Source organism: Carya illinoinensis, chromosome 15 (assembly GCF_018687715.1).
Source record: "Carya illinoinensis cultivar Pawnee chromosome 15, C.illinoinensisPawnee_v1, whole genome shotgun sequence".
NCBI classification, from domain to species: domain Eukaryota; kingdom Viridiplantae; phylum Streptophyta; class Magnoliopsida; order Fagales; family Juglandaceae; genus Carya; species Carya illinoinensis.
The window spans coordinates 38,202,785-38,220,121 of NC_056766.1; the positions used below are offsets into that span (position 1 = coordinate 38,202,785).

General features: G+C 31.0%; 1 protein-coding gene across 1 annotated transcript; it reads right to left on the reverse strand.

Annotated features, from left to right (window-relative positions):
* Positions 1–340: 340 nt before the first annotated feature.
* LOC122297674 lies at positions 341–1,290 on the reverse strand. The gene has a single exon (XM_043107817.1). It carries the CDS (start codon positions 990–992, stop codon positions 483–485), a length of 510 nt encoding a protein of 169 aa, XP_042963751.1. The 5' UTR covers positions 993–1,290; the 3' UTR covers positions 341–482.
* Positions 1,291–17,337: the final 16,047 nt, after the last annotated feature.

The window sequence follows — 17,337 nt, forward strand, 5'->3', positions numbered from 1 at the left end:
TGAGTAACTCCAAAGATGCATGTATATGGACTCCATGGTAATTATCAAATGTGAAATGATATTTTTAGTCGTGTGTATAAATATCGTCTAATTATTTTGTAAAAAGTGAATAAATACAAGACTCACATTAAAATAAAATTAATTTTTTAATAATAAACTTCACTATTTTTCAAAATAATTGTATGACGCTCGCACAATTTTCAACTATATGTACAATTACTCCAACATAATTTTTGATGTATCGAAACCAAAACCATCGGGCAGACGCGGATGGTGCATAGCCCAAAATTCTTATCATAAGTAAATATATCATATAGATCGTACAGACATTGAAATGAGAATATCAAAGTTTTCCTATTTACCTTATTAATCATAATCTCAAAAATATATGACACAAAAGACTAGATGAAGAAAATTAGGAAATTCAATAAAAGAAAGAAAAAAAGAAAACAAAAGAAAACAAAATACAGCTATGTGTGATCTCATGATTGTCTACATGGTGTTTCAGCAATAGTCTCCAACGCAGGCTTCCATGATCTCTGCTTTGAGTACCTCTGCAGGACTGGTTCTTGCTGAAGATCAGTGTCTTGATCACCATTGAATGTCTTGGCTTCAGAAGGAAACATGCAAAACTCCCCAAGCACAGGGAAGATCTTGCCCAAGTTGTTGAAGCTTCCATGCTTTAAAGCCTTGGAAGATCTGTAAGAGAGAGAGCTCATTTCCTCGTGTGTAAGGACCGAGTAGAGGAGCTCCATGGGAAGGAGGAAGTAGAACTGGCGCAGCTCAAGCTCTTCATCTGCTAGAAGTCCTTGAATCCTGTGGCCAACTTTGAGGGTGCTGGATTCGCAGACAAACTGTCCAGGGTTCTCTAGCATGAGCTCTGCTGCTTTTACTGGTTTTGTGTAGACTTCAAATCTTCCATCGCTGAATAGGATCTTCACTGCTCCACTTGATGAGATTATGGAAGGAGCACAAGATGTCACATTCCCCATGGGTGTGCTTGAGAGAGAGAGAGAGAGAGAAGGTTCAAGGAAATGGGCCTTGAAATCCTTCTACAGAGTGAGTCAATGTTGGGCAGATGGGGCGTTGAGGTTGCTATATAGTATGTACTCTTGTTGAATATGAATGAATTTATGTATACAAGATGGTGGTGGTTGAGAGAGAGAGAGATGGGGATTTGCTAGTTTATCTGATAATATTTTAAGGAGATCAGATTACAAGTACAGGCAGGCGGGCAGGTGCATGGGTTTTCATGCAGAAAGTGGAGGCCAGGTAATTGAAGAGAATGCGTGTAACTGAGGGATCTAAGCAGCACATTACTTCTGTGCACTTCTATAAATCACAATCTGTCAAGTTTTTATCTACATTCAAAGGCTTTAGCGTTTATCTTTTTTCAGAAATATTTTAGTTATAAAAAAATTTTATAAAAGTAAATTCACAAATTGACGTAATTTAATGTATATGATACGTTGAATTATAAAGTTATTTTTTATTATAAAGTACTAGATCTAACATATCATATCAAGTCACGTCAGTTTGTAAATTTACTTTTATCTAATTTTTTTTAACAGTAACACTTTTCATCATTTTCTCACCTGAACCAGGCCAACTTTTATGAATCATATGTGTGTTCTCATCTAACTGCATTAATTAATTGCATGAAAAGCCAGGGACCATACCAGTCACCCTAGTCCTGTGATTCCAATTTGTCTTGCTTTAATACTAATTTCCATTATTTTTTAAGATTATTGTTGAATTTGTTTATAAAGGAGCACATGGTGAGGCATGGAGCAGAGCTTGGAAAATGTTGCAGAGCTCTCACTAAGGACACCACCTAACTAATGATTGAATATGGTAAAGAGCAACATCTTTGATTTTATTCCATTGAGATGCTCACCTAACATAATAGATTATCACCAAGAGAGAGAAAGAGCAAAAAGTATAAAAAATAAAATAAAAATTTTATATATAGTCATTTTTATATATTTATTATTACTCTATTAATGTGATTGGTTGCGTCACTTTTTTTAAATATAAAATAATTATTTTAACAAATCATATCAATGAAATACGTAAAAATAACAGTATATAACATAATTCTAAAAAATTTGCAAATATTTGAAAAAATATGAAAGGAATATGTAACAAGGAAGTGTACATTGTAAAATCTTTGATAGGTCTACAGTCATTTTCTAATGCTAGATTATCCAGCTTACAAGTATTCCACACATGCAATATTAGATTCTTTTTATTTTTTTTTTTGGGAAATTTGGAAATTCAACTTCATGATAAATGATAAAATAGAGAACCTCCAGCTATTTGCCTATTACTCTCTAGTCTCTACTGGTCAACAGGCACGTACTAGCTCGATCAATAATTCACTTTACTTTGTCAAACTTCTGTCTGTTTCAGTTTAATAAGCAAAGGGAAATGCTTGTCTGCCCTCTCTTCTTGTCTCCTTAAAATGATTGTTGGTCATAATTTTTTTTAAAATTTTTTTATTTAGTAATTAAGGAAGTAATTTTAAGTGTATTAGTATTTTTTTTATATTTTTTAAAAATATTTAAATATATTAAAAAATTCTAAAAAAAATAACCGTACGGTCAAATAGAATGGTGCACTCTGAGCTGTAGAGTAGCACCGTCCATAAGCAAATAAACCTCTTAAGAATAGTCTTGGAAAGCCATAAAAGAGATAAAATAAATAGAATATAAAAACTTTATATATAGTCATTTTAATATATTCCTTATACACTACATTAATATAATTAACTACATTATTTATATATATATAATAATTAATTTAATTAATCATATTAATAAAATATATAAAAAATATATAAAAATAACTATATATATATATAATAAAATTTATTAAAAAATAATACATACAACTAGAATATTGGACGGTGTTACAACCTGGCCCGTCCGCTCGTCCCACCAGAGGATGGGCGGGCAACCCTAACCAAAATAAAAAACGAATAGAAGTGGGGAGCAGGTGAGTACCTACATGCCTAGAATTTCACTCGCATGCGTACTTGAAAAAAAGATCCCAACTATAAATTGAAGTATTATTCTCTCTCCTCTCATTTCCTCTCACCGTCCTATTATATCCTTCATGATCTCTTCTTCTCTTCTCCTTTATTATCTTTTCTCCCTCCCTTTTACATCTCACAAGTTACTGCAGTCTCTTGTCTCTCATTTCTCTTCTCCTCCTCCTCTAAACTCGTTTCTTCTTCTCCGCACACGGCCAAGTTGTAGTCTATGACTATATGACTATAACTTAGCCGTGGGTCACTACAACCCAAAACCCCGATGGCTGCTATGGATCAAAAAAAGTTGTACAAAGGATTATAAAAAAAGTTGTAGGTACTCAAAATAATCAAAGTGATGTTATAGCAATGGCACGCATCTCTCTCAATTAAGATAAGACTTGTCCCTTTTGCCAAATTGTGCCCACATAATTTGCACTGTGTAGAACTCTTGAGGACCTGCAATTAGAATTGACATAAAGAATCTCTGCCATAAGAATTGACATTGTAAGGGGGTAAAATGCACAGCCTAAAATGATCCTCAAGGCTCAACCCATCAGAAAATCATTATTAAAAGACAAAAAAAGAGAGAGAAATAGGACATAGAAGGAAAAAGTGAAAGCAATGTGTTAGGGTGTTAAGAGAAAAAGAGGAGAGAGAACATAAAGGAGATGTGAGGTGGCCTAAAGCAAGGGATAGGAAATAAAAGGTATGAGCACATATGATTTCAGGGATTTTTTTGTCAGGTTTCTCCAAGAAGATTTCTTCAACCTCAGGACTTGGGTTCCAACGATAAGATCCCTACCAGAAGATGAACTTTCGGGATTTATTGTATAGTGAAGATGAGAGAACCTAAGAGATTGTAAAATAAGTTTATTATAGTGGATTCTTCCATCTCCGAACTCCCGTGAACGTAGTTCCAATATTGAACCACATAAATCCGTGTCTCTCTTTATTTATTTTTTTTGTATTTATTTGTTGTTAACTGTCACGGATATACACACGGGTATCGTACAACCGCATCGGACCATTGCTGAGGGCCCACACAACACCCATCCAGGCCAAGGAAAACCTCAGCATGGCCATGAATGTATGATTCTCCCCTTCCAAATTTCTATGCTATTTTTAGGCATTAACGGACATCATCAACTTTCAAACTGCCATTAGTTTGGTTGAAACCTATTCATATTTTTATCAAAACACATATATGTTATTATTTTCATTTGAGAAGAATTATATACATAAAGAGATTACAAAAAAATAATTTTAAAATGAACTTCTTCGTATAATAAGCTCAAAGTTTTAAAATGACGTAGTAATTATTTGATAATTCAAATTATATGAGGAGGTGTTAATCTCACCCACTCGCAAAATATCATACCATCAAATTGATTTTTCGTTTCACTATGAGTTGGTATTTATTCATGAGAAGTCAAGAACAAACTATTTAATTATGGAGGAATATTGAATGGTAGTACAAAATATCCACGAAAAGTGAAAAAGCATTCAAGGTCGAGTTATTATATTTTCAAGTCGGTATCTAAAATATATCATTTATATCAATTAAATTATCTTGTAAATCACATTATGCCACATAAATAATATGCGGTGTAGAGACTTTAAAATAACATTGCTCTTTAAACTTTATGATTTGTTTTTTCTCCTAACATTAAACAAATCATAATTAACTCAAGTCTTACAGATTTGAGATGCTTTTGCAATGAGTGGTTGTAACTGACTGGGAAATAAATATTAAATTTGCTTGTGAATGAAGAACCCAACTTGTGCAATTAAATTGTTAAGATGTGATTTAATATTTTATATATTTGGCACACTTATTGAAGATGAGTTTGATTCATACATATAAAAAAAGAGTAATGTTACATACAGTCATTTTTACGTATTTATTGTGCACTCCACTGATATGATTAGCTGGATTAATTTTTTTTTAATACACAACCAATCATATCACTGGAATGCACAAAGGAATCTACAAAAATGACTGCACATAAAATTTTCCATAAAAAAAATATTAAGAAATGCTTTAAGTAATTAAAACTATATATATAATTAAATATTCCATACGTTGAACGTATTTATTTAAAGGAGTCTGCCTCGTATATAAGAAGTGTTAAAAAAATATTAACTGCTGGGGGATAAATGATGAATTAACGTGAAAGTACTTCTATATTTATAAAAGAATTATATAAAAATAAACTCATAAACTGACGTGATTTTATTTAATTTATTAAATTTATTTTACAATAAAAATAATTTTATAATCTGACGAACTATATCAAAACGTCAATTTGTGAGATTATTTCTACGAAATCTCTTTGACTACAGTATTTTTCTAAAGAACAAATAAATGCTCAGTTTTTTTTGTTTTCTTGTTTTTCACTTTTTGTCACACAAACGGCCTTGGGATTGATTTTGGAATAAATTTGGGGGTTCCATGATTAAGAAAACGGATATGAATGATAGCTAAACAGTAGTTATAACGTTGGCAACGAGCTTTATTCGTAATTGATATGGCCAGTTAAGTTAGACTGAATTGAGTCTAATTTTAAATTAAATTTAATATTTAAATATTTAATTATTAAATTATTAAATTCATTTTAGTTTAAAATATCTTTATACGTGAAATTTATAATCTTTTTTAATTTAATATTTTTTTATATACAGGAATTATAATTTTTTTTAATTTTTTATAAATATATCTAAACTCATTTTAATATTTAAATATATTTAAAATTATATTAAATAGACTTTACAAAACTCATTATTATTTGTAATGAAATCAATTCCTTTCAACTCAAATCAAACGAAATCCTAAGTATATGAACAAGCTTGTTATTTAATGAACCGTGAAGGCACACGGACCCCAAGGTCCAACTACAAAAATAGCCTTAAAAGACGTCCTCACCCAAGGTCCAATCCATTATATACATAAAAAAAAAAAAAAAAAAAAAAAAAAAAAAAAAAAAAAAAAAAAAAACGTTGGGAAGTGATAAATATATAGCTTTTATTTATTTTTTTAATTCTATTTAAAATGGAATAGTCATAAAGTTTGAAATTATAAAATTTTTTGAAATATTTTTTAGCGTTTTATGAACTGATATTGTTGGATTGATTGGTCATAAAATAGTTGTATCTATTTCATTACGAGTGGCTCTACAACCACCGTTGGGGGCTCCTGTTAATGCATTTCAAATATTTTTATTTTTATATTTTATTTCACACGTATTTTTTTAATAATTTTACATATATATATATATATATATTTTTAAAAAAATTCATATTAATGTTGTTAAAAAAACACTTCTTTAATCATGAAAAAAAAAAAGAAGCCCAATGAGAGCCTCCAACAAGAAGCCTAGCATTTTCCTATCATTATTAATCAGCTAAAATTTCAATCATCTATTCTTATCTTGTTCTTTACTATTCTTTGAAATAGAAAAGTATAAGAAAACGACATTTCATGCATCTCTTCGTAGAGTTCCAATAACTTTGATTAAAGAAAAAGAGCTTGGAAAAGCCTTTTTCCAAAATGGAGAGAGACTTTTACAAGTAGGTAGAGACATTTTGGTGAAGCTTGTAGCACAAAGGGGTTGCAATAAAAGCCATGAGTTGTGTCGAATAATTGCCATCATTATTCATAAAGTCTTTGCGAAGAATTCAAAATTAGTATGATTAGGTGTTGATAAGTCAACTAAAATACCTTAGAACAACATTTTTTGAAATATATTTTCCACAAGAATATGATTATGTAAAAACAAACCTATTTCTCGACGTTTCCAACGGATCCACAAGCCTACAGGAACGATTGTATGTTCGTTACCACGGGATTGAATCACCTTTAAATAAGATTACTATAATAATTAACATTGACAGTAGATATGTACCCTTAAGAAAATGGCGAGATACTAGGGTATTAGTCCATAATATGTCAACCCTTTCCTTTCGTGATCATATCCAGAGAATATATCAATCAGAACCTTGAGATTTGAGGAAAATAAACTATGCTTATCAGCAACAATTCACTCCTATATAAAGGGCCAGCACCCAGTGACGGAACCAGAAATTTGTTTTAGGAGAGGTCAAGTGAAATTAAAAGTATAAAAAGATATTTTTTATTCTATTTCTCCACATTTTTTTTGTAATATAAAACTATTAGATAGTAAGATCTTAAATAAAATTCAAATATGTTTAATACAACATAGGTATTAAAAAAATATATGTTAAGGATAATATATTATTGAAATAACAAAAAAATATAAGTAAATAATTTATAAGATTCAAATAATTTTGTAAAGGAGGGCCAAATTAATTTTTTAGAGAAGGGGCCAATACAAGATAAAATTAATATTATTTTATTAAATCATAAAATATTAATATTTATTAAGTTTTTTTTCAAACTTTAGAGAGGGCCTTGGCCTCCCAAAAGGACCTTAATAGGTCCGCCACTGCCAACACCAGCAGCCCAAAGTACGATTCGAAACTCCTTATTGTCAAGAAATACACATACATTACTTACTTAAGTATTGAAGATGCACCAGGCACATCGAGCCATCATTTTTTCTTGTTGTAGGTTATTGGTCGAAGTTAGATGACGGTAAAACATGTCTTCAACATGTGGTTTACTCTTTTTCTTTTTGGGTGACTAAATGTATTGATTAATTTATTTCATAACACTTTGAGATATATATTTATGACAAAACCTATTTATAAGCCTCAGTTTTTACAGATCTAACATCGTCTATGTGGAAACCTTCAATATCAGCTATATTCTAAGAAATAATTAGTATTTTGACTTCTTTAAGAATGCAATGGTCCAGCTATAAATGATTAATGATGTTAACATACTTAACAAACCTCTGTATCTTTAGCTTGTAACGAGAAATTAGCGAAGATGAATAAATTATAAAGATTAGAAAAAGAGAACACGAACAAGAAATCCGCTGTAGCACTACGGCAATTCTTATCATTTAGAATCCGGGTTCGAATCCCGGCAGCGGAAATTTCTTTTTAATTAATTAATTTATTTTTTTCACCTCTTGCTTGAAAAGTACACGACGAAACTATATTGAGAGGTGTGAGATTTTATAAATGTAAATTTATAAATTAATATAATATATTATACTTATTTATAATAAAAATATGAAGATTTTCTTCTAGTTCCATCTAAAATTCTTCAGTCTTCCTAAAAGTATCAAAAAAATAATTTCTATATTTCTTAAAGTTCATAATTTTTTAACCAGTAAACAAGATTTTATTGATCAAAAAAATAATTTTTGCATTCAAAATATAAAAAGTGAGTACACAAACATAAAAAAAACACCAAAAATACAGCACTGAAAAATTAAAAACTTGAAAATATGAGTTAGAAAATATACAATCCAAAAAATATTTCTTATGAATTGAATGAATATGAAATTAAATTATGTCTATAATGTATTTTCTTATAATTATAAACAACAAAGTGTATAATATATACATATACATGCGCATAGGCATCGTTGTCATTGCATAGATCAATATGGCCCCCCAACGTAGAATTTTTGGTTCCACCACGGTATACAATTATGGATTGTGCAAGTATTCCGTATCTTTTTTTTAAAAAAAGTAAGATTTATTATTAATAAATTAATTTTTTATGTAGATCTTACATATATTCACTTGTTATAAAAAGAATAAGCATACTTATGCACTCGATTGTAAATATAATTTCTTATATATATATATATATGTATTGATTAATTAACACAATATCTTAATAAAGGTCATGAATTTTGAAATCTAATAGGATGTTTGGATGTAAGATATTTGAAACTTCTTCATAATTAATAGTGAAAAAATGGAGGAGAGATGAACGCTTAATAATTTGGGTTTTACGAATTTGAGAAATGATATTTACAGTTATAGAGTATATAAGTATTGTATAATTTAAGTGAATAAATATGAAATTTATATAAAAATAATTAATTTTTTAATAATAAATCTATCTTTTTTTCAAAACGATTATATTCTACGAATGTATATAATATTATTCAATAACATTAATGGAAGCCTCGTCTGTCAATTTCCACACACAAAAATGGTCCTTTGGGCTTTTCATTATTTTCCAATTCCGTACTTCCAATTCTTTGTACTTTTGCTGGAAAAACACACGCAAGAAGCTCTGCACATGACACTCCAAATTATATTGATCTGGACAGCTTCAGTCTTCTCAGGCTTAAAGAAAAAAGGGTTCCCTCTTATAGAGATGGGTCACATGTTGGATGAATTGTATTTAATTTGCAATTGGTTCATATTTCTCTGCCAATATATTCTTCTGCAGGTCATATTCTTTATAGTACTTTCCTGGAAATTGGATTTGCGTATGGCAATGTATGCTTCAAATTCAAGCAATTGAAACAACGTATAGCTTAAAAGTAATGCTGTATAGGTTCCACGCACTTTATTTTAAAAAAAGAAAATTTTCATATAAATTTTAGATTTCTCTTTTTTTTTTTAAGAAAAAGAGTGCAGACTTGCATTTATCGTTTCTCTATATGTGAAATATAAAATATCAACAAAGACATAAATATTGTATTTGCATACGAGTAATGTTAGATGCAGTCATATGTTATGTAAGTACTGCACACTCCTTTTAAAAAAAATTGAGTCTATTATTAAAAAATTAATTTTTTTTATACAAATATCATATTTATTCACTTCTTTTAAAATGAATGCACCGCATTTACTCACTTTATAACTACAAATATTATTTCTCTTTACAAATTAAGATCCTTTACTTTTCCCTTTTATCTTGACAAAATTTGGTTATTTGAATTAATGGTGGGCTTTGACTTCGACGGAATCAGAATTGCCAATTCCGACCTCCGACTCTGACTAAGGTTTGAGGATTGGTTGAGCTTTGACTCTAACTCTGATAAGAAGCGGATTCCAACTTCGATCAGAGCTCTGGAGTTAGAGTTGGAAGTCGAAGCCCAACTCGGAGTTAGGGTTTTTTTTTTCCTCCATTTTTCTTCCCACTTTCCCACCATCCAAATATCCCAAACAACATCCAAACAATATACAACAACATTCAAACAAAGATTAAGAAATTTCTTACTTAGATATGATCTATCTCCTTGGTTTTCTTGGCCTAATGGAACCAATCTCACATCTGTCAACAGATTTGATTGATTTCAGTTTAGCCACCATCTCCATCGGACAGCACGCACCATCTCTATTGCACATGCTTCTCTCGACTCTCGATACCAAAAAGGTGAAAAGTGAAGAAGGCTGAAGGGGGCTGTGGGGAGGGGAGAAATAAGTGTGAAGGGTGGGTGTTATTGGGGAAGAAAGTGAAATTATTTTCATGGAAAAGAGTGAAATAAGTTTGGGGTTGGGGTACAGTGTCATTTTAGTTAAATAGCCTAAAAAAAATTTGTTCCCTTGGGGCATTGGGGCTCAAACTCCAGTCATGAAGATTAATAAAAACAGCAACAACTATTAGACTAATCGGGCATCATTTATTTATGTTGTAATATTAAATATTTTAAATATATCTATCAGAGTCAGTAGTCCGGAGTCTTGTTCAACTCCAAACTTTGACTACAACTATTTTTACCCTCCAACTCTGAACTCTGACTTTTCTGACTCTAACATAGTCGGAATCGGAATGGGTGTCGCCTGGAGTTGGAGTCACCAAAGTTTTTGCCCACCCCTGATTTGAACCCAAATACTCAATCTTAAGATATGTTCCACATCATTTATAAGATTCATTATAATTATAATTCAAATGAAGTGATCAAATTTGGAAAGATAGAATACATGGATTCTCAAGAAGGTTATAATGACTAAGAGCATTGGAATTGATATTTACATATGCAAATGTAAATACATATTTGCATAATATGACCCTTAATTTGACTGCATTAGATTATGCATATCTATAATTTATATACTTATGAATAGTATTTATACAATTTAGATATCTACTATTCACTTTACAAATATTATTTTACTAATCATTTCTCTCTCTCTCTCTCTCCACCAACGGGATTCATTTTCATCTCAAGACCTCTCTTCTCCCCCACACAATTCCTCTTCTCCTTCCCTCGACTCAAACAGAGCCCAATGGAAGAAAAAACCCGCACAACTCTCAATAGACCTTGTGACAGCTTTGGACTCTTATTGTTATAGTCATGTATGATTTTCTTCCTCTCTTCAACATTTCTTCATTCTCTCTTTGGCCGAATGAGCAATCCCTATTTCTCCCTCCCAAAATTCTTGATCATAGAATTTTTTTTCCTAGGATTCAATCTCCCATGAGGATGTGCACTTCTTCCATCGCCACTGATTTGGAAATCACCACTGCCACTGTACCACTTTGTGTTTTCTGTATTATTTACCTTGGATAAATTAAACATTAATCTCTCTATTGTACCTAGAGATTTTTATTACATAGATTTCGATTTTCTAATTGTTCTTTGGATGCTTTGTTTAATCTAGATTAGAGTTTTGATTTTTGAACTGATTTTAGCGATGAATTTAAGGTTTCGATTTTCTAATTTTTATAAATGGGTCCTTTGATTTTTGTAAACATTAGGGGTGTAAAAAAAAAAATGATGAATTGGTAAATCGGACCAAACTGGTGGGTCTGGTTTGGTACCGAGTTTGGTTCAGTCCGTCACTGGTACGGAATCAGTTATTGAAAATGTAAAACCGGTTCGTATAGGTTCGGTCATAAATTTTATCCAAAATCAGACCAAGTCAGACTGGTTACACCCCTAGTAAACATGTAAGAGCATAACAAAGTATTTTATTGCTTTGTCCTTTAATTTTGCTTAATTTAGATTGCCTTTCAATTTTCTATTCTTGGTTTTAGATTAGGGTTTCGATTTTTTGCACCTATGTAAATATCTATAACTTACTTCTGGAGCTGTATGAAATTCATGTATGGATATAATCACAATGTTTAGTTTATCATCAGAAATGTTTGGTGTAATTAGCATGTGGTGTATCATTAGAATTTTATGGATTTAATTAGTATGTGGTGTATCATAAAAAATGTTTGGTATAATTACTATGCTGCTATTATTTAATTAGCTTGTGGTTCCTTAAAAAATGTTTGGTGTATCATGTGATGCTCCCAAATTCTATTTGGGATCGGACGAACATTTGAAGCGTCGAGACATGCAATACAAAGTTACCTGCCCCCGTTCATGACATATAAGATGCAATGTTCATAACATGCATCTAACAATATGCAATATTCGCAGCGGATAAATTTTTTCTTTAGCAATACTATGCACCAAATTGAAAATATCCTAAATGATTAAAACATACTTCATACATAAAAACTCATTGAACAACTAAGATCACAATACTAGTCCAAAATGGTTATGATCCAAAAAATACTACAGATGCAACTCAATCGTACAAGTAGTAATTTACGTTAATTACTATATTAACATTGATGTCGCACCGTCGCTTAGTCAACTGTGTCTAGTTGATCAGCTCCTGATTCTCCTTCAGGTCCTGTAACAAGATCTACCATTCGGGGGGAATAGTAGTTGGGACTACCAAAGTGAGATTTGATTACAAATCTCAGTAAGTTAACAAAAAACTTCCACACAAGCTAATGATGCATGGATGACAGTAAAACTATAAATGCATAATCAAATTCATAAGTAATTAAAGTATAACTTGGCGTACAATATAACATAATTGACATAAGTTAAATTGAAACATGAACTGAACTTGACTTGACATGAACTTGATCTGAAACTTGACTTATCATGAACTTGTTCTGAAACTTGACTTAACATGAAAAATACATACTCCATAGTTGTTGTGGCCCCATATATTCTACACAAACTTGACTTAACATGAAAAATACATATTCCACAGTTGTTGTGGCCCCATCTATTCTACACAAACTTGACTTAACATGAAAACTATATACTCCACAGTTGTTGTGGCCCCATGTATTATACACATCACAATGCAGTTAAATACATACTCTACAGTTGTTGTGGCCCCATGTATTCTACACAAACTGAATTTACTCAAGATGAAACGTGACTGGAATACGAAATGACTGGAGCCCTGACATAACATAACGTGATTTGAACATAACTTGAAATACATGACTAACTTGAGATAGAAATATTTCGTAACATGACATAACATATAATAGACAACATATTTAACATGACATACTTGTAATGTACAGTCATACATGACAAAATATATTATGTAACAGATAAAAATTGATGACAGAATAAATTCTGTATAATAGACAATTACGTGATAACTTGGCATGGCATGACATATATGATAACATACATACATACAGTGTAGTTCCTTTACTTAGCACACATACACAGTAGATTGCTAGTAAGTTAAAAGCTAACTTATCTCGATTTCTGCGTTTCTTATAAAACCTCAAGCGCGATCACGAGGAACTGTAATTAGTGATTCTAAAAATTAACATTAAATCACTAATAACTTGAAATATGAAAAATACTAACTTAAAGAGTAAAATTTCTATTTTACTCTCTATTTGTAGGAAAATGACCGTTTTACCTATAACTTAAGGATTTTGCATACTAACTCCAAAAGTCACCAAAATTCACATGCCTCATGTAAATTTTATCCTCAACTCAAATATCAATTTAGAAAAATTTAAAACTAATCACAACTATTAAAACTCCATAGGGCCGAAATTCCCATATGCTATTTCTATTGATTTTTGTTTCCAACTTGTTTTGATCAACCTTTTGATCTATGACTTATAAATATGTGATTTTCAAACCAAACTATCACATGGTTTAAAAATATGTCCTAAAATATATATAAGCTTCTAATTCAAGATCACATGGTTAAAAATTAACCAAAACATAAATTTAGCCAAGAACATCCACACTTTGGCTTATTTGAATATCTTTTTGCATAAAATTTTATATCTTTGAAACTAAAATCAAATATCTTCAAAATAATAATATAACATGTATATAAGATGTTTAGGATCCTCCAATAAAATTATCAAAGTCATTGGAATAGGTTTAGACCACCAAAGAGTTAAACTTTCTCAAAACAGAAACTATTTTTCCTCTTCCAGTTTCTAAGTTTCTAAATCTAAGAAAATATTTCATTAAAACCTTTAATCATGCAAAAATCCTCAACCAATAATCATATACACATGTTAAAAATACTCTATAAAAATTTCGGACCCATATCTATCCATTAGCTTGGTCAAAAACTCCAAACTATAACACATTCTCCAGTTTATCTCCCAGAATGACCTTTCTATAGTTTACATAATATTTGACTGACCAAATGATTTTCAAATGGGACAAATATGATATCCACGTAAACTAGACTAAAAAAGGAACAACTTATATGAAGGAGACTTTATGATAAAACACTTACAAAAGCTTCGAAATGGGCGTGCAAAAGAACTCCTAAAAGCTGTCCGAGAGAGAGTGTTTGATATTCTTTTAATGAAAAGTGTAAATGAAGATAATTTCGTGGGGAGGGGTGGCTGGAGATACTTATGGATGAGATATGGAAGAGATGAGGCTGGAGTGAGAGTTAAGTGTAGGACTCTCTTACCCGAAGTGAGAGTTAAGTGTAGGACTCTCTTACCCGGAGTGAGAGTGGAGTGTAGGACTCTCTTATATAATAATATCTACAAAAATCAACTCAAGATATTTTTATCCAATAATATCCACGAAATTAGCTTAAAATATTTTTATCCAATGATATACACAAAATTAGTTTAAGATATTTTTATCCAATAATATCTACAGTTTTGAACAGACGTTTCGTCCGAAAATATGAAAAAGTGTTATTGCGCCATAAGACCTTAAATAACCCTCCGAGTCTAATGACACAAACCATAATACATTTTGACACTTCTAACTATCTCCAATAATCAAAAATACATTTTGAATACCATAGTAAATAATAACACTAACTATGTAGTTAGACAAAAACCTATACGATTAATGGATTCGTGAAAACTTATAAAATCTTCACGAGATTCCTAAAATCAATAGAAATTCTACAATTGAATTTCTAGCCGGCTGTTACATATCATTGCAATGTTTGGCCTATTTTGATTGGCTTGGAATTCCTGTTAGGAAATTGCTTTTAATTTTGAGATTTTTTTAGTAGTTGTTTTGAATATGTTTGATTGTAATTTGCTATTGATTTTGCTAATCCTCTATTATAATGTGTTGTTTTAAATGCCAATATGACTATGAGTACATTAATTGATACTGTTGAAGGAGGAACACTTTGTCCTTCAATATAATGGTGTTGTTTTAATGTGCTGTTTTAGTAACATTTTGTCATTCAATATTTTATTGAATAATGAATACTTTAATTGATAAGGATCTCTTCTTCACCACACTGTTGGAAAGTGGTGAGCGTGGTATTCATAACCCCCTATGGATACTGCAAATGTTTTTGTCCAAACCACATATTGGGGTAAGAAAGGGCACCTAAACAAAAATCCTAGCGGGGTGTGTCATTTACAGTAGATGAAGATACTCTTCTCGTTTCAGCTTGGCTTAATATTAATATAGATTTCATACGGAGGATTGACCAAACCTCCACACAATTGTGGAGTAGGATTTATGATTACTACTCTACCTATAAAAAAAACCTAACAGTCAAGAATGATCTGTACTCTCTTTGACCAATTTGTGGTCAAGCATTCAAAAATGTGTCGATAAATTTTGTGATTCTATGACCCATGTTGAAGGAATGCATCCAAACAGTACGACTGAGCTAAACAAGGTATAATAGTTTATTCAATGTTTTATTGTTCTAATTATTAAGCATTTGTAATGACAGAGCGTACTGATTGTTCCACTATTTTGTAGATTGATACGGCAAAAATTTTTATACTAAGAAACCCAAAAAACCAACTTCAACATAGATTATTGTTGGAATCTTTTAAAACACCAACCGAAATAGCAAACACACATGGAACTCATAAGAAAAAAAGACAATGTCTCACGTTTAGGTATTACTCTAAACTCAATACAATTAGAGGAAGACATGGAAAATATGCCCGTGAATTGTTACAGACCTCCGGGCAAGAAGGCTAAAAAAAAGAGAGAAACAAAGAAAATATAAGGAAAGACAAGATAATGAATTTAATGAAGTCTTAAGGCAATGAAAGATGATAGGAAGACTTATATGATGGAGAGAAGAAAATCAATAATGAATTTTGACAATGATAGATCTGAGTTACTACTTGAAATGAAAATTAAGGTTCAAGAAGAAATATTTGAATTAGTAACTTTTAAGAAGAGAAAAAAAGATATAGAAATTATGAAATTGTATATTGATTCCATAAATTCTATATAGTAAGAGTATTTCCTTAATCTTTAAATGGAAATCATTGAGAAATAAAAAAGTATAGTCATATCTCATACATAGTTGTATACTTGGTTTTGGATGATTTTGATAAATTTGTTTTGACTGTGTGGTAACATGTTTTCGGTATTGTCTTATTGCTGGTTGCTATAAAATGGAAATCATTTTTTGTACCTCTTGATAGAATTGTATTTTGTTGGTGGTTGGTTGCTAGTGGGTAGTTTCGATTGGATTAATTTTGTTGTTCGTGGTGGTGGTGCTTACTAGTGGTGGAGCTGTTGGAAAACTTGTAGCTATTGGTTGCTAGTGGAGCTGCTACTTAGTATTTGCGGTGAAAATTTTGGTGGAACTGTTGCTTGTTTTGATTGTGTGGTGGAGCTACTGATTATATTCTAGATTACTTGTGTGACGCCCCCAAATTTCGTTTGGGATCGGACGGACATTTGAAGCATCGAGACATGCAAGATGCAATGTTCCTAACATGCATATAACATTATGCAATATTCGCAGCGGATAATTTTTTTCTTTAGCAATACTATGCACCAAATTGAAAATATCCCAAATGCTTAAAACATACTTCATACATAAAGACCTATTGAGTAGATCACAACACTAGTCCAAAATGGTTATGATTTGAAAAATACTAAAAATGCAACTCCATTGTACAAGTAGTAATTTACGTTAACTACTATATTAACATTGACGTCGCACCGTCGCTTAGTCAACTGTGTCTAGTTGATCAGCTCTCCTAATTCTCCTTCAGGTCCTGTAACAAGATCTACCATTCGGGGGGAATGGTAGTTGGGACTACCAAAGTGAGATTTGATTACAAATCTCAGTAAGTTAACAAAAAACTTCCACACAAGCTAATGATGCATGCATGACAGTAAAAACATAAATGTATAATCAAATTCATAAGT

What these genes read in the sequence shown, in the direction of transcription:
- LOC122297674 (XM_043107817.1), bottom strand. Translation starts at nt 992, where the DNA reads ATGGGGAATGTGACATCTTGTGCTCCTTCCATAATCTCATCAAGTGGA.